This window comes from Pelobates fuscus, chromosome 13 (genome assembly GCF_036172605.1).
Source record: "Pelobates fuscus isolate aPelFus1 chromosome 13, aPelFus1.pri, whole genome shotgun sequence".
NCBI lineage: Eukaryota > Metazoa > Chordata > Amphibia > Anura > Pelobatidae > Pelobates > Pelobates fuscus.
The window spans coordinates 21,057,708-21,084,290 of record NC_086329.1 but is presented as its reverse complement, the minus strand read 5'-3'; the positions used below and the strand labels follow the sequence as shown (position 1 = coordinate 21,084,290).

General features: G+C 43.1%; 1 protein-coding gene across 1 annotated transcript in view; it reads left to right on the top strand.

Moving 5' to 3' along the window:
- Positions 1-15,708, top strand: part of POMT2 (protein O-mannosyltransferase 2) — a 32,967-nt gene extending 17,259 nt beyond the window's left edge. Inside the window, exons 14-21 of the mRNA XM_063439636.1 lie at positions 3,380-3,471; positions 4,034-4,110; positions 4,206-4,277; positions 4,872-4,931; positions 5,024-5,129; positions 6,223-6,363; positions 13,346-13,457; positions 14,238-15,708. Of these exons, the coding sequence (XP_063295706.1) occupies positions 3,380-3,471; positions 4,034-4,110; positions 4,206-4,277; positions 4,872-4,931; positions 5,024-5,129; positions 6,223-6,363; positions 13,346-13,457; positions 14,238-14,343 (766 nt within the window). The 3' untranslated portion in view covers positions 14,344-15,708. The remainder of the gene's footprint in view (positions 1-3,379; positions 3,472-4,033; positions 4,111-4,205; positions 4,278-4,871; positions 4,932-5,023; positions 5,130-6,222; positions 6,364-13,345; positions 13,458-14,237) is intronic.
- Positions 15,709-26,583: the final 10,875 nt, after the last annotated feature.

Here is a 26,583-nt window from a genome sequence, read left to right as displayed (position 1 = left end):
CACTATAGGGCACTTCCTGGTTTCTAGCACAGGAAACCTGTGCTAGAGCGTCGCTGGACGTCCTCACGCTGTGTGAGGACCTCCAGCGTCGCTCAATTCCCCATAGGAAAGCATTGAAAAGCATTTTCAATGCTTTCCTATGTGGAGCTCTAATGCGCATGCGCGGCATTGACGCGCATGCGCATTAGGTCTCCCCGGCCGGTGGGCAGGATAAGTCTTGCCCACCGGCTGACGTAAAGACTGGGAGGAGCGGCGGTGAGAAGAAACCACCGCCGAGGGACATCGGCGGGGTCTCAGGTAAGTTTTCACCCCTTCAGCAACCGGGGATGGGGGGGGGTGGGAGGGAGAGGGAACCTGCAGTGCCAGGAAAACGGATTGTTTTCCTGGCAATGGAGTTTCCCTTTAAGTCTTTTAAGGTTCAGGTTTATCTGCTCGTTGATGATATTAGTATATGTCATACAAACAGCGATTTTTCAAGGCAAGACCCGGAAGAATACAATGCATATTTTTATATTATAACATGAGAAATACGTTTTAGCATATAGACCGTGCTATCAAATATTTTTCTATTGTGTCTTAAGCTTAAAAACAATAACACTGGGCTTGAAAATTGTGCTGGAACTTGCATTGATATGACTATATTAACACATCTATTCTTTACACATCACGATACTCATATTAATGTTGGTTATGTTTACGCTTAAGGTATAGTGTGTAGATTGTGTGATGAGAGATCATAACAGTAGAAAGAAAAGAAAATATAACATTTGCATGTCATTTAGCATTACTGTTTGCTTGTAAGTCACTATGGTTCGGAGCTGTGTGTGTTTATGCTTTCTGCTCTCCATGGGTGTCAGTCCTGGTCACACAGTTTAACAGGCTTAAGCTGAGGGATAATGGGCCTGGCGCTGACCTGTCTGGAGGCTTTGTGTAGAGAGTCTCTATTAGCTGACGCCGACTCTTGTGAAGCAATGAGCATTGGTTGGTGTAGTGTTGAAGGCTGCAGCAGCGGTGGGCAGTGTGGGGATATCCTTCCAGTCCCAGGCTGTTACGTAGGCCTGCATCTCGGTGCCACAAACTCTGCAACTACTGGAGCCTGAGTTTCTTCTAAAAAAATAGGATAGTATTAGCGCTATTTGAGTGGTGTGTTTTATTTATAAATATATATTAAATCTAAATAGCTGCCAATCACCGTGAATTTCTTTTAAACCAAGGTGGTAAGAAAATAGAAAAGCTGAGCTTCTTCTACTGATGAGGGCAATGGAGGGCCTGATGGGCTTTGGCCGCTTGTGGCAACGAAGCCTCCTTGCGTGTGGGCGACGGGGTGGGGGGGGGGGGAAGGGCCCAAATGAGACTGGAACCTGACTGCAGCAGAGGATCGGCCGCCTCCTCCGCCTTCAATCCGCTCATAGGCCCCAAGACAGTCCGGCGCAGTCAGCACCCATGTGAGCTGACAGAACCCAGGCCAGGTACAGAACTCTCCAGTAGTGAAAGTTGTGTCAGGCGAAATTTAGAGTAACTTTGCTGGTGTAATAGCAGTATTGTGGGCTAAAGCTGAGAAGCTCCAGCAATGTGCGACCTACTCGGTTGGCTGTCAGGCCCCGCCTCCTACATGCTTTTATGCGTTCAGTGGCTGCCATGTGATTGGCTGATCCAAAGCATGTGCACAGTGAGCGTAACATCAGCCACCATTCCACAAAGTGACTGTTTTGTGGACAAATGGACATATTTGCACAATTTTAAAATCTCCCAACAACTCACCAATTTAATAAATTACAACTACTAAATGCAATAAATAAAAAGGCCCTCTATGTCAAGTTGTTAAAATGATTCATAAGTGAAATTTCACTATACATACCGTGGTCCCCTTTCTGTGGATATTTTGATTCTCATTTAATTTTCTCTTTCCTGCTGAATTTGCAAAGCTACAAATATTACTTTTCAGCAGAAGAGTAGCGTGTCGGTAAATTATTGAAGCAACGTAAAAGGAAACTTGGAAACAACAAATATATTGGTTTTGACGGAGTGATTTAAAAAATCTATTTTGGGAATCTGAACACATTCATTATGTGTGGTTTATGTCATCCGTGTAATTCAATTGCTGTGCTTACTGTGCACAACAATCATGCAAACTTTCCTCCCAGCACCATAACCTTTATCTAATGTGGCACCTTTCTTGGCACTTTGGATTTTTTTTGCCTTTTCTATTGCTGCCGCTGGTTAGAGTTCTGCTAAACAGCCCATGAACTACCTTGAAATCTTGCCTTTTATTGACCCATGGTATGAATTGTATTGGGTAGTTTGATATTTATTGGCGATATGTTTGCACAGGTGCCAACGATTTTTGTAAGTATTTGCTATTTAGGATTCTACTTCATAAAATAATTGTTTGTATCTTTTTTTACATATATATTTATATCTTATATTTTACCATGTAGTTTAAACTCACTTAAGATTTTTTTTTTTTTTTTTTTTTTTTTTTTTTAATTGGCTCTAATGATCATTGGGGGTGCTTTGTGAGACGTAAATCGGCAGCAGACAGTGGTAGATGCCCTACAGCTTTCATGGTTCTTAAAGGGTTACTTCAACCAACCACAAAACCAACACTTTCTTTGGTTAGAGTAATCCTTCCTATCCCAGTCCCCAGCCGCCCCCAAATCTTTAAAAAAATCCTCAAGCTAAAACTTTCCTCCATTTTTAGCATCAAGGCCAGTTCTCAGCTCCGCCCCATACTCCTTTGCTGACGTCACACCCCCTTGCTGAAGGATGAGTGATGTAGGGGGGCATGCGGTACTTCCATTGGACGCCTGCTTCCAGAATGCTCAAATGTCCAGTATGCACAGAACTAATCTTACCCAGCCCTGAACTCATGTTCTGGATGGGCTAACTATGCCCCAATGATGCTGCCGAAGGTGGTGTAACCCCTTGGCTGCAGAGGGGTTAAGCTCTGAAGTGGTCATGGTGCTTGGAGTGTTTGTTCCATTCTCCAGCTGAACCTCAGTGAGGCTGTGGCCATCCAATTACCAGTGATCTCTTGCCCCTATCTGTCTTTATGTACACTTATCTAATTGTGACATTGAATAATATATACATGTGTCTATAATCAACTACTCCTACATTTCACACTTAAACTTTTATTTTAAATATATTTTTTTATGTATGATTTTAATATTGGGAGATTTGCAGATTGTTTTAATTTGGTTGCCTGATTGTTAAATGGTTTACATGCTCAGCCAAGGTAAGCTGTAACAGTGTATTAAAAGGTATAATAATATATTTATTAAGCATCTCTAAATGGCGCTTTTTTTCCTCCTTTTTTTTTTTTCTTCTGTTCCCGAAACTGGCTCTGAGAATCATGTTTATTGATCTTCCTGTACAGGGGCTGGGAGCAGGGGGAGGTCACGTGCAGCCCATATCTTCGAGAGTCTCCAAGCACTCAGTGGAATGTTGAGGATCATGAAAATCCACGATGTAAGAAATACTCTGGACCCTTCTCTTGATTCATCATAAAGTACAATCAGTTCTCTAGATACTCATGACTCTATTGGATAAACTACATAGCGATTAAAATGCAAACCATTCTAGAAAACATTATTACATATTCTTATTTATCTAATTCTCCTCCCCACCCCACCACTGTCTATCCTCTTAAAGAGCAATATATATATATATATATATATATATATATATATACATACATATATATATACACACACACAGACTAGAACTGAGCAAAAAAACAAAAAACTGTTACCTGGATCGTACTGATCTTTAGCTTATTTCTCAAAGAAGTGACCGTAACACTAACTGAACAGGTACCTTTTTTTATGAATGGGGAGTTACTGGTTGGCTTAAAGCATTAGCTGATTACTCTAGCATGATTGCATTACATCATTACAAGTGGTTTAACGCTGAATGGAAAGACAGTGCCAAGGGACTCCAGATACTATAACCACTTCAATAAGACGAAGCTGTAACAGACTCCTTTAGGAGCATACACGGTCTTTATTCTGCTCATTTTATATCCCTTTAGTACCGAATATCAGTGTTTCTATCCTAAAGCCCTCTTTCCTGGAAATCCTCTTGGAGTCCCATATTGTGATGGTCCGGGTAAGGACACCTGTGAATGATGAGTTTTTGTCTGCTTTTTGTTCTTTGTGGGAAGCAATATTTAGTTGATTAATATGCCTACACTTCTTCTATAGGCAAACAGTGGACTGAAACCCAAAGAACACGAGGTAACCTCTAAGCCGTGGCACTGGCCTATCAACTTTCAGGTAAGCGGATCAGTGATGATTACATGTTCATATTATAGTGTTATATTGTCTAGATTTTATTCCTATAGCTGCTTCACTTTGTACCTGCACTGCAAAACCCATTTTTCCACATGATTTATGGAGAAACGTGTGGAGTTTATTTAGTTTATTACCAAACTCTTTAAAGAGTGATCCCTGCAGGTGGCGTCTTGGGCCTCCGGAGTGCCAATATCTCGGAATAGTGCTGTGATATTCGGGAACACCCGTGTAGGCAGCCTGTGGGTTGTAGTGTGAAAAAAAGGTACTTTCATAAGTATTGTCATTAAGCTCCTGCAAAGCACATTTGCTCGGGGTACTGGTAACTCCACCCCCTTCCTCAATTTATACATTAAACAAATAGGGAATAGGCTGCTGAAAGCAGTATAAATTCAGTTATTAGTGGTACAGGGAGAGCATATGCAAATCATGCATAAGCAGGTCACAGTTGGCAACAATGACAATATACCATATGTAGGATGTACTTGAGATATTGCTCATGCTCACATGGAATGCGTGTGTTAATAGCCGGATGTCTTTAGATAATTGTGACACTTTGTTTTACATCACTTTGTACAGGGTCTCAGATTTTCTGGTGTGAATGAAACAGATTTCCGTATCTATTTACTGGGGAACCCGGTGAGTAAGCGCTCACTGTCTATTAAACATATTTCAGTCTCCTGAACGAAACCTTTTTTATTTATTTATTGGATCACACCTCTTTCTGACAGATCATCTGGTGGCTGAATCTGGTCTGTTTGGGAGTTTATGCTCTCATGGCCCTTTGTGCAGCTGTGTCTTTACAGCGAGGAATTGCCCTGTCTACTCACATGAAAGGTAAAGTTAGTAGTAGTAGTATCTTACGAAGGTATCCTACCCATTAAAGAGAAACACCGGCATCACAATAACTTCAGCAAAATGAAATTGTTACAGTATCAGGAGGTCCCTGGCGCTGGCTCACCTTTAAGGGTTAAAATGTTAACGAAAGGTACCCCCAAAGTCTGCTCTCTGTCCTTCCACTTTATGAAATCTTAAATAGTGGAAAACTCGGGCAGGGGTGATTGTGAATGGCTTAGAGCAGGGTTAGGCACTGTGCCGAGATGGATATGTCACATTGTGTGTTTGGTAGTGTGGGTATTTGAGGGGTTGTTTTGGGTATTGCATGTGAGAGGCTGCATGTGGGGTTGTGTGCAAGTATGTGGATTGTTAGTGGTGTTACGTTTGTGCGTATTGTGTGTATGTTTGTGTTTGGGCTGTTCGTATTATTTGTATGAGGGGAGGGTTATTCTGCATTTCTGTGTATATCTAGCAGTGTGGATGGCTTCCCTGGTTTCCAGTGGGGACCAGGCTGGCCAGGTACAGGTCAAGTACAGGAGCTGCAACAGCAGCTTTGGGCTGCTCTACTCCAGTGTGGATTCCCATTCACAAGTGCTGGGAGGAAGTGATCTGAGATCACTTACACTATGTGCTGCAATGGGTAAATTAAGGATTGTCCTTCACCACGTTTTTATATTAGCAGATATTGGAAGTTTCACTGGGATTCCTGATAGGCCAGAGCGTGTTTGGCTCTAGCAGCCTTGAGTGCCGTGCATGGCACACGTGCCATAGGTTGCCTAACCCTGGCTTAGAGCATCAGCTGACCACTCTGACCAGTCAGCAACGCCCCTGCACCCCAGCCCAAGCCTTCCATTATCTAAGATTTTAGATTGCCGAAGGATAGGAGGACAGAGTGATTCAGTGCTGGACCACAGACTTTAGGGTTAAACCATTCATGAACTGTTTAACCCCTAAAGGTGAGGCGCCACCAGGGACCTTCTGGTGCTGTAACTTCATTTAGATTAAGTTATTATGATGCCTAAACTGGTATTTTAAGTATTGACACTCCTGACATTGAGTACTGGAAAAATGTGAGTTGCCTTTTGTTTTTCAGAGAGTTGCCATGTGCTCCTGGAGGGCGGGGGACAGCTAATGTTTGGGTGGCTACTACATTACTGTCCGTTCTACTTCATGGGACGAGTCCTTTATTTCCACCACTATTTTCCAGCCATGCTCTTCTCCTGCATGCTCACAGGTAAGTCTTTGATGTCCTGACCCTCATTGGCTTTTCTGATGATTCTCAACTGAGACGTTAGATGTAAAAGGGATTTTATCTGGAGCTGATGCAAACATTGCAAACCGATTGGTCACTAATGCAGAGATAGGTCAGTCGGGCAGAAAAGTTTGCTTTTCTTAATTGTCTTGTTCTGTTATGAGGTGCAGCACATATTTTATTCAATAACTTCTTTTCTGGGCACAATGGGCCAAATTGGTTTTGGAGCTTTTTATGATTTGGGGTTTTCCCTATTTAATACATTAAAGTAGGGAAAGTGCACTTATTCCTGTTGTGTCTTGTGTGTTTTTGGTTTTTTTTTTTTCGCTTTCATACACCTAGCAATACCAAAATCTGTAATTCCTACTGTTGCCTCCAATTTACCAGAAACCCAGGTTAAATGTTTTAAATAGCAATGTAAAATGATGACCGTGCACTACAGGTTGGTCAGGGATTTTATTTGTGCCCCAGCAAAGTGATGTTGCTGTATTGGGGAGTATGATATCTGGTTGATGTCTGTCACTTTTCACGTGTTCCGTCCTTCCATGAGAATACTAAAATCCGGAAATAGGAATTCCTTTCTGCAATAGCGATTCTAAGCTTTAACTTACATGCGAGTGTAGGAGGATAGCTGTGCCATGGTCTATGACCAGGAACCCTTATTTTCACCATATACATAAAGGCACTACAATGGGCAATACTCAAATTACACATCGATAAAAGGAAAAAATGAATTGTTAATGCAATATATATATATTACAAATTCTAATTAAATAATAACATTTATTTCATTTTTTTTGGTATCATGACAGACTGAAATTTTTGTTTGCTTTTTTTTTGGTCAGTCTGTTTTTTTTTATTGAGATGGTTGCAAATAACAGAAGATAAATAAAACCAGCATAAGACCTATTCAAGACCTATTTCAAGAAAAAAAATCTGGTTTTATAAGTAAGTCGAGTACGAAAATAATAGAGCGTTATGCAAGGTTGATTAACAGGTTAGTGCAAATCCACATCATCTAAATACAAGTTGGCTATGTCCGCTTGTTCAACATAGGACAGAGATTTTCTAGGGTATGGGTCCAGTGTAGGCATTTGCATTCTCAGAGCATTAAAGTGAAACAAAAATCAGTCACAGGCTAGGTGTAAAAAAACAGAGTCATAGAAACAGTCCATGCCTATTGCTCTATTCCAATCCTTTGGGCTTGATATAGCCACTCAGAGTGTGGTCCATACAGCAGTCTCAGCTGCGTATCGCTTTTCATCGAGTCAGTCAGAACTGAGCACATAGCTGGTCAAAGCGGGATAATAGACCGTTACTTGGTTGTGGTAGATCAGAGTGGCCCCACGCTGGCAGCTGCCATCTTGAGTAAATTTCTCAGGAATCACTTTTGTCTGTGCCCAAATACCAGGGTCCTTGAGCGTGGAGCCAGGTATGAATTAGTGCTGTGGTGGACCGGGATAACCCCCCACCGGTCCTGGGGGGGGTTGGAATTGTGTCAGACCCAACAAAATTTCGAGGCTAGGTGATCAACCGCATCACCTACCTCGTGCCAGTTACCAGGCCGCAACACAGACCAGCCACTATGGATGCGTCAAGAGAGGCAGCTTTGTCCCAACTCTGCTCCCACGAGAACCTTGAGGAGCAGGGTGAGTAAGATACCCAGTCAGCCCGTCTGAGAGTTTTGAAATATGGCTTAAAGTCGGCTTAGTGCACGGAGCTCCAGGTAGATGCAACCGCTCCGCATGGTAGCCAAATTACACTCCTCCCCCTTCCCCCCCCCCCCCCCCAAAATAATTAATATTTATGTGGTAACATGAAGTTGTATCAAACTGCAAAGATATGTCACATAAATAATTGCCAAGGACAATGACATTTTCGTGACTTTAAGATAACTTGGCATTGTAAGAATAACTTCCAAATCACCCAGTCTCCACTCCTTCAAAAAAATTATTGAAATCTCATTTCTTCAAGAAAGCGTATCAACTAAACTGTTAATAGCTCTCGCCCCACACCCTTTTTCCTCTCCTACTGTCATTAAAAAAATAAAAAAAATAAGCTCTAAGTGAATGCTATTCTCCCAACCTACTTTTCTAGCATTACCACTTGTGTCACTGTACCACTCTCCCTCTACAATGTAAACTTATTGAGCAGGGCCCTCAACCCCCTCTGTTCCTGTGCGTCCAACTCATGTGGTTACAATTGTGTGTCTGTCAGTCCATCCATTGTACAGCGCTACGGAACTTGTTGGCACTATATAAATAATAATAATTTAGGTAATTTCTCAGACTTGTAATAAGCGTTACATTGATTGTAAATGATGCAATCTGACATGTAAACTATTGACTTGGAAAGATGAGTGCTGCACATCTTTCTTCTTGCTTTGGATTTTATTTGCTTGTCGCATTGTGACCACACTCACAAATAAAATGTATAATCGAAGCAACAATGAACTCGTGGACATTTATCCAGCTATGCCTATTTTCTACCACTAGCTGGCATTGTTGGGATATATACTGAAGTCCATATTGAACATTATGTTAACTCTTACTATTACCTGCACCCAGACATCCCTTTACTGCCTGTCAGAGTGTATGGGATATGTGGGATGCAGATCATTTACTGTCTAACCACACTTTTACCAATAGTTATCTCCTGTGCAGATCAGATATTAATGGGGTGCAGTTCAGACTGTGTTTGGTTGTCTGGAGTTTAGATCTGATTGTGTTTGGTTGTCTGGGGTTTAGATCTGACTGTGTTTTGTTGTCTGTGGTGCAGGTCAGACTGTTTGGTTGTCCGCGGTTTAGATCTGACTGTGTTTGGTTGTCCGCGGTTTAGATCTGACTGTGTGTGTTTGTGTGGGTTTTACATCTGACTGTGTTTGGTTGTCTGGGGTTTAGATCTGACTGTGTTTGGTTGGTTGTCTGAGGTGCAGATCTGACTGTGTTTGGTTGTCTGGGGTGCACATCAAACTGTTTGGTTGTCTGGGGTGCACATCAAACTGTTTGGTTGTCTGGGGTGCACATCAAACTAGTTGTCTGGGGTGCAGATCAGACTGAGTGTGTTTGGTTGTCTGGGGTGCAGATCAGACTGAGTGTGTTTGGTTGTCTGGGGTGCAGATCAGACTGAGTGTGTTTGGTTGTCTGGGGTGCAGATCAGACTGAGTGTGTTTGGTTGTCTGGGGTGCAGATCAGACTGAGTGTGTTTGGTTGTCTGGGGTGCAGATCGGACTGAGTGTGTTTGGTTGTCTGGGGTGCAGATTGGACTGAGTGTGTTTGGTTGTCTGGGGTGCAGATTGGACTGAGTGTGTTTGGTTGTCTGGGGTGCAGATCGGACTGAGTGTGTTTGGTTGTCTGGGGTGCAGATCGGACTGAGTGTGTTTGGTTGTCTGGGGTGCAGATCGGACTGAGTGTGTTTGGTTGTCTGGGGTGCAGATCGGACTGAGTGTGTTTGGTTGTCTGGGGTGCACGTCAGACTGAATGTGTTTGGTTGTCTGGGGTGCACATCAGACTGAATGTGTTTGGTTGTCTGGGGTGCACATCAGACTGAATGTGTTTGGTTGTCTGGGGTGCACATCAGACTGAATTTGTTTGGTTATCTGGGGGGAAGATCAGACTGAGTGTGTCTGGTTGTCTGGAATGCAGATCAGACTGAGTGTGTCTGGTTGTCTGGAGTGCAGATCAGACTGAGTGTGTCTGGTTGTCTGGAGTGCAGATCAGACTGAGTGTGTCTGGTTGTCTGGAGTGCAGATCAGACTGAGTGTGTCTGGTTGTCTGGAGTGCAGATCAGACTGAGTGTGTTTGGTTGTCTGGGGTGCAGATCAGACTGAGTGTGTTTGGTTGTCTGGGGTGCAGATCGGACTGAGTGTGTTTGGTTGTCTGGGGTGCAGATTGGACTGAGTGTGTTTGGTTGTCTGGGGTGCAGATTGGACTGAGTGTGTTTGGTTGTCTGGGGTGCAGATTGGACTGAGTGTGTTTGGTTGTCTGGGGTGCAGATTGGACTGAGTGTGTTTGGTTGTCTGGGGTGCAGATCGGACTGAGTGTGTTTGGTTGTCTGGGGTGCAGATCGGACTGAGTGTGTTTGGTTGTCTGGGGTGCAGATCGGACTGAGTGTGTTTGGTTGTCTGGGGTGCACGTCAGACTGAATGTGTTTGGTTGTCTGGGGTGCACATCAGACTGAATGTGTTTGGTTGTCTGGGGTGCACATCAGACTGAATGTGTTTGGTTGTCTGGGGTGCACATCAGACTGAATTTGTTTGGTTATCTGGGGGGAAGATCAGACTGAGTGTGTCTGGTTGTCTGGAATGCAGATCAGACTGAGTGTGTCTGGTTGTCTGGAGTGCAGATCAGACTGAGTGTGTCTGGTTGTCTGGAGTGCAGATCAGACTGAGTGTGTCTGGTTGTCTGGAGTGCAGATCAGACTGAGTGTGTCTGGTTGTCTGGAGTGCAGATCAGACTGAGTGTGTCTGGTTGTCTGGAGTGCAGATCAGACTGAGTGTGTCTGGTTGTCTGGAGTGCAGATCAGACTGAGTGTGTCTGGTTGTCTGGAGTGCAGATCAGACTGAGTGTGTCTGGTTGTCTGGAGTGCAGATCAGACTGAGTGTGTCTGGTTGTCTGGAGTGCAGATCAGACTGAGTGTGTCTGGTTGTCTGGGGTGCAGATCAGACTGAGTGTGTCTGGTTGTCTGGAGTGCAGATCAGACTGAGTGTGTCTGGTTGTCTGGAGTGCAGATCAGACTGAGTGTGTCTGGTTGTCTGGAGGGAAGATCAGACTGAGTGTCTGGTTGTCTGGGGGGAAGATCAGACTGAGTGTGTCTGGTTGTCTTGAGTGCAGATCAGACTGAGTGTGTCTGGTTGTCTTGAGTGCAGATCAGACTGAGTGTGTCTGGTTGTCTGGAGTGCAGATCAGACTGAGTGTGTCTGGTTGTCTGGAGTGCAGATCAGACTGAGTGTGTCTGGTTGTCTGGAGTGCAGATCAGACTGAGTGTGTCTGGTTGTCTGGAGTGCAGATCAGACTGAGTGTGTCTGGTTGTCTGGAGTGCAGATCAGACTGAGTGTGTCTGGTTGTCTGGAGTGCAGATCAGACTGAGTGTGTCTGGTTGTCTGGAGTGCAGATCAGACTGAGTGTGTCTGGTTGTCTGGAGTGCAGATCAGACTGAGTGTGTCTGGTTGTCTGGAGTGCAGATCAGACTGAGTGTGTCTGGTTGTCTGGAGTGCAGATCAGACTGAGTGTGTCTGGTTGTCTGGAGTGCAGATCAGACTGAATTTGTTTGGTTGTCTGGGGGGAAGATCAGACTGAGTGTGTCTGGTTGTCTGGAGTGCAGATCAGACTGAATTTGTTTGGTTGTCTGGGGGAAGATCAGACTGTCTGGTTGTCTGGAGTGCAGATCAGACTGAGTGTGTTTGGTTGTCTGGAGTGCAGATCAGACTGAGTGTGTTTGGTTGTCTGGGGGAAGATCAGACTGAGTGTGTTTGGTTGTCTGGAGTGCAGATCAGACTGAATTTGTTTGGTTGTCTGGGGGAAGATCAGACTGTCTGGTTGTCTGGAGTGCAGATCAGACTGAGTGTGTTTGGTTGTCTGGGGGGAAGATCAGACTGAGTGTGTTTTGGTTGTCTGGGGGGAAGATCAGACTGAGTGTGTTTTGGTTGTCTGGGGGGAAGATCAGACTGAGTGTGTTTTGGTTGTCTGGGGGGAAGATCAGACTGAGTGTGTTTTGGTTGTCTGGGGGGAAGATCAGACTGAGTGTGTTTTGCTTGTCTGGGGGGAAGATCAGACTGAGTGTGTTTTGCTTGTCTGGGGGGAAGATCAGACTGAGTGTGTTTTGGTTGTCTGGGGGGAAGATCAGACTGAGTGTGTTTGGTTGTCTGGGGGAAGATCAGACTGAGTGTGTTTGGTTGTCTGGAGTGCAGATCAGACTGAATTTGTTTGGTTGTCTGGGGGAAGATCAGACTGTCTGGTTGTCTGGAGTGCAGATCAGACTGAGTGTGTTTGGTTGTCTGGGGGGAAGATCAGACTGAGTGTGTTTGGTTGTCTGGGGGAAGATCAGACTGAGTGTTTTGGTTGTCTGGGGGGAAGATCAGACTGAGTGTGTTTTGGTTGTCTGGGGGGAAGATCAGACTGAGTGTGTTTTGGTTGTCTGGGGGGAAGATCAGACTGAGTGTGTTTTGGTTGTCTGGGGGGAAGATCAGACTGAGTGTGTTTTGGTTGTCTGGGGGGAAGATCAGACTGAGTGTGTTTTGGTTGTCTGGGGGGAAGATCAGACTGAGTGTGTTTTGGTTGTCTGGGGGGAAGATCAGACTGAGTGTGTTTTGGTTGTCTGGGGGGAAGATCAGACTGAGTGTGTTTTGCTTGTCTGGGAGGAAAATCAGACTGAGTGTGTTTGCTTGTCTGGGAGGAAAATCAGACTGTCTGCTTGTCTGGAGTGCAGATCAGACTGAGTGTGTTTGGTTGTCTGGGGTGCAGATCAGACTGAGTGTGTTTGGTTGTCTGAGGTGCAGATCAGACTGTGTTTGGTTGTCTGAGGTGCAGATCAAATTGTGCCAGATTGTGTTGGAGTGTCATGGTTCAATGTTGGTGCCACAGTTGGCTGTGTTTAGTACAGATTGGAATTAGACAGTGAGTAGATGTTTGTGGTATAGAACAGTCAGTTAGATTGTAAGCTTGTTTGGGCTGGGCCCTGTTCTCCACTGTTCCTGTATGTCCAATCATGTTGTTTAGTTAGAATAAAATGTTTGTCTTGTTTACCTATTGCTCAGTTCTGTGGAAATTGTTGGTGCTATATACATAATTGTAATTGGAGTGTCTGTGGTTCAGGTCATATGGCGACAGAGCTCTTGGGCTGCACATCAGACTATGATGGCGGTTCTAGAATATAGACCAATTGTATGAAGTTCAAATGACACATAGATGGTGGTTATTTACCATACTACCATGTCCTAATTCACCTTTTCCCTCCATTAACACAGCTGTGACCTGCTCTGTTCTGCTGAAATCCTTTACTGGTTTGCTACATCCCCGATTCAGTCAGAGTGTCTATATAGCTGGGATCTGCTTCATAATACTCTTCTTACTGTACAGGTATAATTCCTCTAGTTGATCAACTCCATAAACTAAATTTTACTCTGACATAAAGTAAGATAAGTTTGATAAACTACAGTCCAATAATTTCAAATAATGCATCTTGAACTATGTGTTGTTCTCTATTTTATTTTTATACCTATACTTACATAAAATCCTCCATGAATTGATAATGGAAGTACTGGGTGTATAAATAACAAGTATTCTCTATATCACCCTGTTTTTGGAAAAATCTAATGTATTTAATCAATCTGACAGTGAATATCTATATGACGGAGTTATTACAGAGGCCATTGTCAACCTATCCAAGCATGTTTTCTACTCAAATTCAAATGAAACATTTAATGAATCTTACTTTTACCTGATGTATGAATAGTATGGAATATATAATTGCAACATTTTATTGATAAAAAAAAATATCAGATCCTTATAACTACGTTATAAGGACTAGTTATGAATTATGTATCATAGTTAATCTCAATACACATTAAAACCATTAAAACTTGCCACATTTCTGAAAACACATTGTAAACACTATGATTATTCTATGAAATGTCTTGTGACCACTATTACCAAACATGAAAATATATATTTTTTGACTAAGAACCCCAGCTTTAATTTCGTTATTTTTTATTTTTTTGTAGTGTTTTTTATTTTATTTAATTTTTCGTTAAATAAAGTATGGCTGGACAAGTTTAGTCCCAATTCCTAAGAATCCCTGAAATTTATACTATGCTCTTTCCCTGGTCAGTGACTTTACAAATTCTTTTGCCTTTTCAGTTTCTACCTCTTCCACCCACTGGCGTATGGCATGGTGGGACCTCTTGCAGACCAGGCCCAGAGCCCCATGTTTGGACTGAGATGGATGGAGTCATGGGAATTCTAGATTTCTCAAGTTGTGGAAAATGTTTTATATGTTATTTTAATGTCTCGAACCGAGATTATAACAAGCATAGGGCAGGTCTCTTAAACCACAATGGAGAAAGAGCCTGTTAGGATGTATTACGAGAGTCTAGACTTAGAGTGTCTTAGAGCGTCCGACCTTGCAGAAGACGTGTGATTGTGAGGCGGACATTTTAAGACTAGAAGTGAGTGATGGATCACACTGATTCATTGAGTGAACCAATGTCTTTTTGACATCAAACCCAACACCCCTTGGGTTCTGTAAAATCAAAGATCGCGCCACCCTGAATACTGCCTTCAGTGTGGTTCATTCATACACACGTTACAACTGAGGGAATATGGCCCTTAATACTGCCTTCTGTATGCTTCATTCATACACACGTTACATCTGAGGGAATATAGCCCTTAATACTGCCTTCTGTATGCTTCATTTATACACACTTTACATCAGAGGCAATATGGCCCTTAATACTGCCTACCATACATTTCATTCATACCTCTAAGTGAATCTCAGAGAGCAAACACCTGCATCCAAGCATAGCATACATTTCATTAGTGCAATTTTCACACCCCAGGTGTTTAGCCTTGGAGGCTCCCATCTATATATTTCATTTACACACCAGTAACATAGCAACAAGTACAATCCTTCACACTGCTTTCTATAAATTGAATTCATACCCCAGTCACATCCTACGAGTATCTCACAAGATGCTGTCTTTCTTTCTATTCATTTATACTCATCACGTCCCAGGGAGTGCAGCCCCGGATATTGCTTTCCCTACAATCTATTCTTAAACTGATCACATGCCAGGAAAGCCAGCTCCATATAGTGGTGTCCATACATTTTTTGCACACAGATCACATCCATCGACTTGCGGCTTCAGGCTCTGCTTTCTATACATTTCATTCATACACTAGTCGCATCGCAAGGAGAATGCCTCACCAGGTTTTTCAATATGCAGTAAATGAACCATAGCACATAAATAGGATAATTCATGTGATTCTCTATTTCCATAGCCCTGTTTTTCTAGATGCCTGTTGCAGGCTATGATTTGGAAACAGAATGGTTCTATTGCACAAGCTGTGTGGATTCTGTGTGATTATCTAAACACACACTCTTAACACTCACTTCCTTATTAGGAAACGGAAACCATCATCCAGTGGCTACACATAGCAGCTGTCTCGCATATCCCCAGCTGTCTCCGCTCTCATGTCAATGACTGTCTCTTCTAAACTCCATATTTTTTTTTCTTTCTACTCCTAACTGACAGTGTTATTTCTTAAATGTCCAAACTCTTTCTTACTAATTAAACGGAGAGTTTCATTAAAGAGACTTTATTTGATTACACATCTCTGAAATTTGTCTTATGTATTCCACATTTGCATTAGCAATTTGACTGGAGATTTTCTCTGCACTGTTAACGTGGTTATGGATGCTTTGTTTTGTTGAATTCTAATAGAGCCTGGAAACATTAATGAAGGCTAAGCCCCAATCTGGCTTCTTAGAAAGCTCATTCAGGCGTCACCTGAAGGATCCCAGCTTAAATCCTGAAAGAACACTGCATTTTCACCAAAGAGCTCAGGATCAATTTTCACATGTTGTAATACTGTAGTTTATCTGTTAAACACTGATTTGTATTTAGATAACTGAATTGGGAAATACAGACCTAACTAGTCATGTTGTGAATAAACCCAAGGTTTTATCCAAATTATGCAGTTTGCTAATCAATTCTCAACAGCTTGTTGTTTAGTCACATCGTGACCACATACTATTTATTTTGAAACAGAATCCTTTTTGTATTTAATAGATTCCCCCCACCCCCCCGAAAAATAAATAAATCTGTGAATCTGATTATAACTACAAAAAAAAAAGTCCTCGCTCAAACTCCCACTACTCTTGGGCGGCAGCAACAACCATAGTACACATCAGCCCCAATACATACAGTCAAAACCAAAGGAAAAAAGTTACCTGCGTTCTTTCCCAAATCCCTATGTATATTTAAACAAATGGAGGTTACTTAGTTACTCCAATCTGATTATAAAGTTTGACTTGGCGCTGAATAGTCAGTTATAAGAGGAAATCCTTTAAAGTGGACCGGTTTTGGATGTAGTTTATCGTTTTCAATCCATTGCCCTATGGTTTCTTAACAAATGTAGGAGTGTGTTGTAGGACGTGTATAGTGTGCTGTTATTTTTTTACCATTAAGATTGAGATGGCCATATATTTGGCTACTTAGCTCCCAAACTGGCCTTTCTCATTTTGTGCATCTGCTAAAATTAACAAATTGGTGGCTGAATGTTTTTTTTTTTTTCATTATCCTATTTCAAAGCCTAATGCTTCCAATGACTGTGCATGAAAAAAAAAATCTATGCTAATAAACACTAATTTTTATACAGCAATGCTATAATTCCCCGATTATACAACTCCCCAACCATGACATCCCCAACCAAAGTGCTTTCCACATTCAGTAAACGGACATGAAAGGGTTACCTCCCATTGCTAAATGAATATTGAAACGATCGCTTGCTATGTGATGGTGAATTTATATTCTCTGTTAAAACTAGTGTTTTTAAATGGATTTTTTTTTGTGGTCATTGCATTCTCAGTGGGGAAATGTTTGCTGTAATTTATTAAGCCTCAGATTGTTGAGAATATCTGGGGAAAAGAAAAAACGATGGATCTAATATTTGAATATTTTAAGGAAAACATTTGATGCAAATTTGCTAAAATCTCTTGAATTGATCCTCCGACCATTGGGATGAAATGTTTGTGTTTTATTATTTGCAATGCTGCAAATGTCACTCAGATTCTATTTTTTATTTTTTCCCTCCGTATGTTCAAAGGCAGACTAATTTCCAGTTCTGGAACAATTTGTGAGCAATTTCTCAGCTCGAGACTCTGTCTGCGCTCCGGTGCACTAGTGCATAATCTTCTGAAACGTTGCCTTTGATCTTCCTTGAATTACTTTTCATTATTTTTCTCAAATGTTTTTTATTTTTTTAAAGAAAAAAAATAGAGCCTAGTGTATATGTTCTTCGTTTATGTTTCTTTATTTCTGTATTCTGAACTACCTACCTGCACATTCTCTCCAAACACTCTTTATGTCCCATAATCTCTCTGGCCACTATTTGCTTCTTTTTATTTATTTTTTTAACTACATTTTTTTATTTATTTGCTGCTAACTGCAGTCTCTAACCTGGCTCCTATTTCTCTGCACACGCCGTGTCCAAGCACACCTCCCTTTGTGGATGCTTATTTAGGTTTATTCCCTAAAATGTTACTTGTAAGAAAATTCACTGTGAATTACGGTAATACAGTTTTTTTTTTGCTAAATAGCAAAATATACAGGGTTATTCACTATTATTATTATCGCCATTTATATAGCGCCAACAGATTCCGTAGCGCTTTACAATATTATGAGAGGGGGGGGATGTAACTATAAATAGGACAATTACAAGAAAACTTTCAGGAACGATAAGTTAAAGAGGGCCCTGCTCAAACAAGCTTACAGTCTTAAGAATTCACTAAACATCAAAATAGCCAAACTGGTCCAATTCTCTGTTGGTTAAGCTTTAAGTTCGGCCTTAAAGTTATAATTTATGTTTGATTCCCACCTTGTTAAATAACCCTGATATTGGACTTAAATATTGAGGCTAAATTAGCCAAGCTGTGAATATAGCTGTGTTGGGAGATTCCATCCGGGTGAACTATATACTTTCTCCCCATCTTTGCTATTCAGGATTTTAATTGGCTATAATTTGGAATTTAGTGAGAAGGTGACAAGAATTGTACATATTAGGGCCAATATAACTGAACAAAAATCTCTAAGTCAGGGTGTCAAAAAGATAGATCCCCAGATGTTTCAAAACTACAACTTCCATGAAGCTTTGTCATTTTGGGCACCCCTGCTCTAAGTCAGCTAAGATGTGAATTATACTATCAGGGTTATTCAATAAACTCCGAATTGTGTTGCATTGGAAACCAAGAAGCCGAGCTCTGTGTAGTTGAGCTGGTTGGTGAGTTCCTCAATATCAGCTATGTTTGTCTTAGGTTTGCAGCTTTGTTTTCAATCATCTGCTATTCAGAGTTTAGTAAGTAACCCTGTATTTGTCTATATGATGATCCCACTATTTGCTTATTCTCTCTTTTCTCTCTCACTCTGTATTTCTCTGTATTGTGATCTCTCTATTTGCTTACTCTCTCTTTTCTCTCTCACTCTGTATTTCTCTGATCCCACTATTTGCTTACTCTCTCTTTTCTCTCTCACTCTGTATTTCTCTGTATGGTGATCTCACTATTTGCTTACTCTCTCTTTTCTCTCTCACTCTGTATTTCTCTGTATGGTGATCTCTCTATTTGCTTGCTCTCTCTTTTCTCTCTCACTCTGTATTTCTCTGTATGCTGATCTCACTATTTGCGTACTCTCTTTTCTCTCACTCTATTTCTCTGATCCCACTATTTGCGTACTCTCTCTTTTCTCTCTCACTCTGTATTTCTCTGTATGGTGATCTCACTATTTGCTTACTCTCTCTTTTCTCTCTCACTCTGTATTTCTCTGTATGGTGATCTCAATATTTGCGTACTCTCTTTTCTCTCACTCTGTATTTCTCTGATCCCACTATTTGCGTACTCTCTCTTTTCTCTCTCACTCTGTATTTGTCTATATGATGATCCCACTATTTGCTTACTCTCTCTTTTCTCTCTCACTCTGTATTTCTCTGTATGGCGATCTCACTATTTGCTTACTCTCTCTTTTCTCTCTCACTCTGTATTTCTCTGTATGGCGATCTCACTATTTGCTTACTCTCTCTTTTCTCTCACTCTGTATTTCTCTGTATGGTGATCTCACTATTTGCTTACTCTCTTTTCTCTCTCACTCTGTATTTCTCCGGTGAAATCACTATTTGCTTACTCTCTCTTTTCTCTCATTCTGTATTTCTCTGTGTGATGGTTTATTTATGTGCACACTGTGTGTAATCACTAAACACTGGATTGTAGTGGATTAAAAACCTTATTGCAGAATTTAGACAAAGAATTGGAAAATTAATCCACTTCTGTTTTTATTCCCAATTTGGAATTTTAGTCAAGTTGTTGCAATTCACACTTGAATTCAGGGTTTTGAATAAAAAATTTTTATGTCTGTTTATTGGCCTGTCTGTTCAGTCTTTGTATACTGAGCTCTTTGAACATTTTGTCTGTGATGTTTGTCGGTATGCTGGCCTCTCTGTGCAGTCTGTCGGTATGCTGGCCTCTCTGTGCAGTCTGTCGGTATGCTGGCCTCTCTGTGCAGTCTGTCGGTATGCTGGCCTCTCTGTGCAGTCTGTCTGTATGCTGGCCTCTCTGTGCAGTCTGTCTGTATGCTGGCCTCTCTGTGCAGTCTGTCTGTATGCTGGCCTCTCTGTGCAGTCTGTCTGTATGCTGGCCTCTCTGTGCAGTCTGTCTGTATGCTGGCCTCTCTGTGCAGTCTGTCTGTATGCTGGCCTCTCTGTGCAGTCTGTCTGTATGCTGGCCTCTCTGTGCAGTCTGTCTGTATGCTGGCCTCTCTGTGCAGTCTGTCTGTATGCTGGCCTCTCTGTGCAGTCTGTCTGTATGCTGGCCTCTCTGTGCAGTCTGTCTGTATGCTGGCCTCTCTGTGCAGTCTGTCTGTATGCTGGCCTCTCTGTGCAGTCTGTCTGTATGCTGGCCTCTCTGTGCAGTCTGTCTGTATGCTGGCCTCTCTGTGCAGTCTGTCTGTATGCTGGCCTCTCTGTGCAGTCTGTCTGTATGCTGGCCTCTCTGTGCAGTCTGTCTGTATGCTGGCCTCTCTGTGCAGTCTGTCTGTATGCTGGCCTCTCTGTGCAGTCTGTCTGTATGCTGGCCTCTCTGTGCAGTCTGTCTGTATGCTGGCCTCTCTGTGCAGTCTGTCTGTATGCTGGCCTCTCTGTGTGGTGGAATCTCGGTAAAAATAAATTTAGTAGGCCGAGATTACCACGTGGCATGTGTACGTGCATATGCTGACGTATCGATCAGTTGGTTGCACGAGGCAAGATACGATCAGTAGTGTACGGAGCATGTGCAAGAATACAGGATATAGTATTCCCCTCCTCCATTGTGCTGGACAAGCCATGCGGTCAAACAGGAAGTTAATTCTTATTTGTGTTGATTGGTTAAGAGAATGTGCGGGTGGAGCTTAATATGGGAGGAGTTATATGCCTATATAAGGAGCCTGCACTATTGTCCGGGGCTCAGAATTTGCTGTATTTTGGTGACGCTAGTCCCTCTGAGTCCCGATCGGTGATCCAATAAAGAATCTCTTCCTTCCTGAAGAAACCTGTGTCCATCTCTCTGTGCTTGGCTTCCGTCAGTTTCTCCGGTATCATTTGGTGCATTGGCCGGGAAACTCATCGTTCAACGGTAGCTGAGAGGCAGAGGCGTGAGACGGTCTATCTTTGCCCACGTTCTCTACGGCTGCACCCCTGAACTTCTGCGTGGACCTCCCTTCGTCTCGGCGCCACTGGTCTGTTGTCCAGGAGATCATCGGCCTCTACGTGAGAAGTGCTGGGGTGTCCCCGTCGATGAGTGTGAACTCAGGTTCAGGAACGAGGAGGTAAGACAACTGCTGTTTTAGACGGCAGGACCCACTAGGGGTATACCGATTGTGCGGTAGGCCCAAAGGGGTTTGAATCTGTGTATCTGCCCCCTCTGTCGGAGGGAAGGAGCGAAGGCGCACCGCTCGATCGAACGCTCTTTAGTCAGACCGTTTGATTTGGTTAGTCAGGCGGGGTCCTGGTGTAAATAGCCCTAGCCGGACACCGGTGTCTTGTCTAGACTAGCGTTCTAGGGTGTATATTACGTTCGCTAGGTCGGAGGGACCGGGAGACTAAGCGGTGCCTGTGTAAATTCGGTTCGCTAGTTCTCATCCTATCTGGGCTAAGTGGGAAGGCGTGTAAATTTGGAACCCACTAGACTTTTGATAGTGCGACTAAGAGGCGCCTGTGTAAATTCGGTTCTCTAGCTCGCTATATATGTGGTGATTGGGCAGTGTGGCTAACCAAAACGGGTGTATATAGTTTTAGGTAGTCCATTCAAGGTACTGGCCAATAGTTTAGTTGGGAATTGTAAATGTGTTAACGATTGTTTAGTAAAGTGTATATCTTGTTAGATAGCGCGAGCTCAGCCGTCTAGCGAGAGTGTTAATAGTGTGTTGCTGTATTATAGTGCACGGTACCATAACCCTGTATATTTACTGACACTGTATATAAGTACTAATCATTGTTGTCCATTGCATGTTTAACACCATAACCACTAATAATTGTATTGTGACCTTAACTTGTGCTTTGACCTATGCTAACCGTACTGTAACCGCTAATTGTAAAAGACGATGTTACTGGGGTGTGTTATAGACGGGTAATTCGTATATAGAGAATTATAGCGTGGGTGACTGTATAGTTACGCCAAAGGGCATAATATTGATTATATAGTGACTGGTGTAACAGCTGTGTGTGTACGGGAATTCCCTGAGTGTTTATTGTTATTGTGTACGTTTCACTTGGTAACCGTACCACGTGGTGCTGTTGCCAGAGGAAACGGGTGTGACTGTTGAATAGTACGCGTGTATAGTATTCGTTGTCGACGACGTTCCATTGATAAGTATGGGTGCGTCGCAGTCAACGATTCCGGATCCCTTAGGTTGTATGGTGAAGAATTTTAAAAAGGGATTAAAAACTTGTGATTTTGGGGTTAAAATGTCTCCTGTACGTTTGGTCACTTTGTGTACTAGGGAGTGGCCTACTTTGGTTGCGGCATGGCCGCCACGTGGCAGTTTGGATCTAACTCTGGTACAGCGCTTACACGTGGCTGTATCAGGTAGGCCTGAACTTTACGGCCAGTTTCCTTATATTGACTGTTGGAGACAGGCCGTAAATGACTCGCCAAAATGGCTCCAGACATGCCACGAGGAGCAGTGTCGCCTCATGGTAGCTAGGACTTGTTCGTCCACTAGGACTGGTGTTAGGCCCATTTTGGACACGCCCCCTGAGTCCGAGATCCCTTTGCCGCCCCCTTACTTTCCGTTAAGAGGAAGTGACGCAAACGCAGGAAGTCCTGCAGCCCTCCCCTCATTACCCCCATCCACTTCCGCTTCCTCCTCCAGTACAGGATCCACCCCCCCTCGTACTAAATCTCCCCTTCCGGAACCAGAACCCACCCCCATTAGAAACGAATATCCTGATTTGGCGCCACTTCAGACTTCCGGTCAAGCTTCATCTAGCTCGGCTCGAAGTGTTTTATTTACGACCTTTTCCCAAAACCAACCTCCCACATCCCCATACCCTATCTCTCCCCGACCGGAACCCATGACTGACGCCTCTCTACGTAGCCCCATCCAAACCCGACAGTTGACTGGTGCCCAACAATTAAAGCACTATCAGATGCCTCTTCGTCTGAATCCCGGGTCAGCTTATATCGATGCCGCAGGTCAAATGGCACACGCTGACCCAGTTTTCGTATATGTCCCATTTACCACAACCGATCTTTTAAACTGGAAGACCCATAATTCCTCGTATACTGAGAAACCACAAGCTATGACTGATCTGTTCACCTCAATAGTACAGACGCATAATCCGACATGGGCTGATTGCCAGCAGTTACTAATGACTTTATTTAACAATGAGGAAAGGACAAGAATAAATCAAGCAGCCATAAAAGCACTAGAGGATAGAGCCCGTGTTTTGAACCAAGCTAATCCAGCAGCATGGGCCGCAACACATTATCCCAACACTGATCCCGATTGGAACGTAAATGGTGCTGATATGGTTCAACTCAGAGCCTATAGAGACGCTATAATTGCTGGCATGAAAGCAGGAGGAAAGAAAGCCATTAACATGTCGAAGACAGTTGAGGTGATCCAGAAAAGCGATGAAGCGCCCAGTGTCTTTTATGACCGATTATTGGAGGCATACCGCTTGTATACCCCCTTTAATCCGGAAGACGCAGACAATTCCCGAATGGTTAACTCCGCCTTTGTCAGCCAAGCATACGGAGATATTAAGCGCAAGCTACAAAAGTTAGAAGGGTTTGCAGGTATGTCCATCACCCAACTAATGGAGGTAGCAAATAAGGTCTATATGAACAGGGATACAGAAAGTAAGAAAGAGGAAGAGCGCAAGATGCGTAAAAAGGCTGATATGCTAGCGGTAGCGATCGCAGGCGTAGATAAACGGGGCCCAGATAGAGGCAATAATAGATGGAGTAGAGAGCCTTTGAGTAGGGATCAATGCGCGTATTGCAAGGAAGAAGGGCATTGGAGGAACGAATGTCCGCAAAGAGAGCAGTACGAGAGAGACCAACCCAGGGCAGGCTACGGAAACTTTAGAGGCAGAGCGAGAGGTAGAGGAGGCCCCAGAGGGAGTAATGGTTATAGAGGGAGTAATGGAAACAGAGGAAGTGTTAGGGAAGACAGGTATATTCCAGCAGCGCAAAGGTCCCGCGATAGAGAAGGTAGGGACTTTGTAGGATTGGCTGACACGGTCATGGAGGACTATTGATACCGACCGGGCTCCATCCCCCTTGGTCGAGCGGAGCCTATGGTCGATGTATCAATAGGGGGAAAAAGGAGTGCGTTCATGATCGACACTGGTGCTGAACATTCAGTGGTGACTAATCTAGTTGCTCCTCCATCTGGAAGGACTATTACTGTGATAGGAGCAACTGGAAGAAGTGCTGAAAAACCGGTTCTTAAAAGTCGACTCTGTACATTGGGAGGCCACGTAGTAAAACACCAATTCCTTTATATGCCTGAATGTCCAGTCCAATTGCTGGGACGTGATATGCTATCAAAATTACAAGCGCAGATTACGTTCCTACCAAATGGAACAACATCCTTAAAGTTTAATGGACCTTCAGGTATTATGACTTTATCCGTACCAAAGGAAGAAGAGTGGCGACTTTATACAGTGTTGACTAGCCAAAACCCTAGGAGTGATGAGACATTGTTTAACATACCAGGAGTTTGGGCAGAGAACAACCCACCAGGACTGGCCCGCAATATTCCACCTATAAAAATTGAACTGAAACTTGGGGTTTATCCAGTAAGCCTAAGACAATACCACATCCCACAGAAGGCTAAGAAGAACATCCAATCCTATCTGGATAAGTTCATACGGTATGGTATCCTAAAATTCTGTACTTCCCCCTGGAACACCCCATTGCTGCCTGTTCAAAAGCCCGGTACAGATGAGTATCGACCTGTGCAGGACTTGAGAGCAGTCAATGATGCGGTTGTTAGTATACATCCAGTTGTACCCAATCCATATAACCTGCTTGCTTTAATTCCGGGCGGGGCTACTTACTTCACAGTCTTAGATCTCAAAGATGCCTTCTTTTGCCTCCGAATTGCCGCAGAAAGTCAATGTATTTTCGCTTTCCAATGGGAGAACGCTGTAACGGGCTCAAAACGCCAAATGACTTGGACAAGACTGCCCCAAGGGTTTAAAAATTCACCTACCCTATTTGGTTCAGCTCTAAGTCAAGATCTACTGGATTTCGAGTCTATCCCAGGAGAATGTGTATTGTTACAATATGTAGATGACTTGTTGATAGCAGCAGTTACAAAAGAAAAATGTCAGCAAGCAACGCACGATCTACTACATATTCTCTGGAAGGCAGGATACAAGGTGTCCAGGAAGAAGGCTCAGTTGTGTTTGCCAACTGTCAAGTATCTGGGATTCCATATCTCTGAAGGTCAAAGGATTATGGGGCCAGAGAGAAAAGAAGCTGTCTGCCAAATACCAATACCCAAGAATAGAAGACAAGTGCGAGAATTCTTGGGGGCAGCAGGCTTCTGTAGGATATGGATTCCCAGCTATGCGATACTGGCAAAACCTCTGTACGCAGCTATCAAAGGTACAGAGCACGACCCCTTCTTATGGACCCAAGAACAGCAAACGGCATTTGAAGATGTGAAGAAGGCTTTGATGAGTGCCCCAGCATTAGGTCTACCTGATCACACACGACCATTCTACTTATATGTACATGAGCAAAGAAGAATGGCTGTGGGAGTATTGACACAGTACTTGGGATCATGGCAAAGACCTGTTGCCTATATGTCTAAGCAATTGGATGCAGTGGCCAGCGGACTTCCACCTTGTCTAAGAGCCGTAGCTGCAGCCGCCCTGCTAGTAGCTGAAGCCGATAAACTCACTCTGGGTCAAGAACTTTATGTACGAGTCCCACATGCAGTACAGACGTTGTTGGATTACAAAGGAAATCATTGGTTTAGTAACAGCCGTATGACCAAGTATCAAGCAATGTTGTGTGAAAACCCAAGAGTGCATTTAGAGACTGTAAACACCTTAAATCCAGCTACCCTTTTGCCACAACCTACTGAAAGTCAACATGATTGTTTGGAAGTAATGGATGAAGTATTTTCAAGTAGACCAGATCTTCGTGATTTTCCCATCCAGAACCCCGATGTTCAATATTATACCGACGGCAGTAGTTATGTGAAAGAAGGGATCCGCTATGCAGGATATGCAGTAACAACAATAGACAAGGTGATAGAAGCTCGGCCACTGGCGAAAGGAACATCAGCACAAAAGGCAGAATTAATAGCACTAACACGAGCGTTACAATTGGCTGAAGGTTTAAGAGTGAATATCTATACGGACTCTAAGTATGCGTTTTTAACCACTCATGCCCACGGAGCTTTGTATAAAGAAAGAGGACTACTGAATTCAGAAGGCAAAGAAATCAAATACGCAGCCGAAATCCTACAACTATTGGAAGCAGTGTGGGAGCCGAAAGAAGTCGGTATCATACATTGTCGAGCGCATCTGAGAGGAGATGGTGATGTAACCAAGGGAAATCGGATGGCAGATAGTGCAGCTAAGCGTGCTGCTGAATCAGGAAGACAGGAGTATGTGGGGCATATAGCTGCTCTTATACCAACTCCACTGTCCCAATGGACTCCAGTTTATACAGCTCAAGAAGAGGAGTGGTTAAAGACTGAACCGGGAAAGTATTTGGAGAACAAGTGGTATCAGCTAGAAGATGGAAGAATAGTTATACCAGCATCACTAGCGGTAGAAATTGTCCAAAATTATCACAACGGGACACATTCTGGGAGAGACAGTACTGAAGAATCTCTCAGGAAACATTTCTACATACCAAGATTGTCCAACTTGACTCAGGCCATTGTACGCAGATGTGTAACGTGTGCTAAGAATAATGCAAGACAAGGACCAG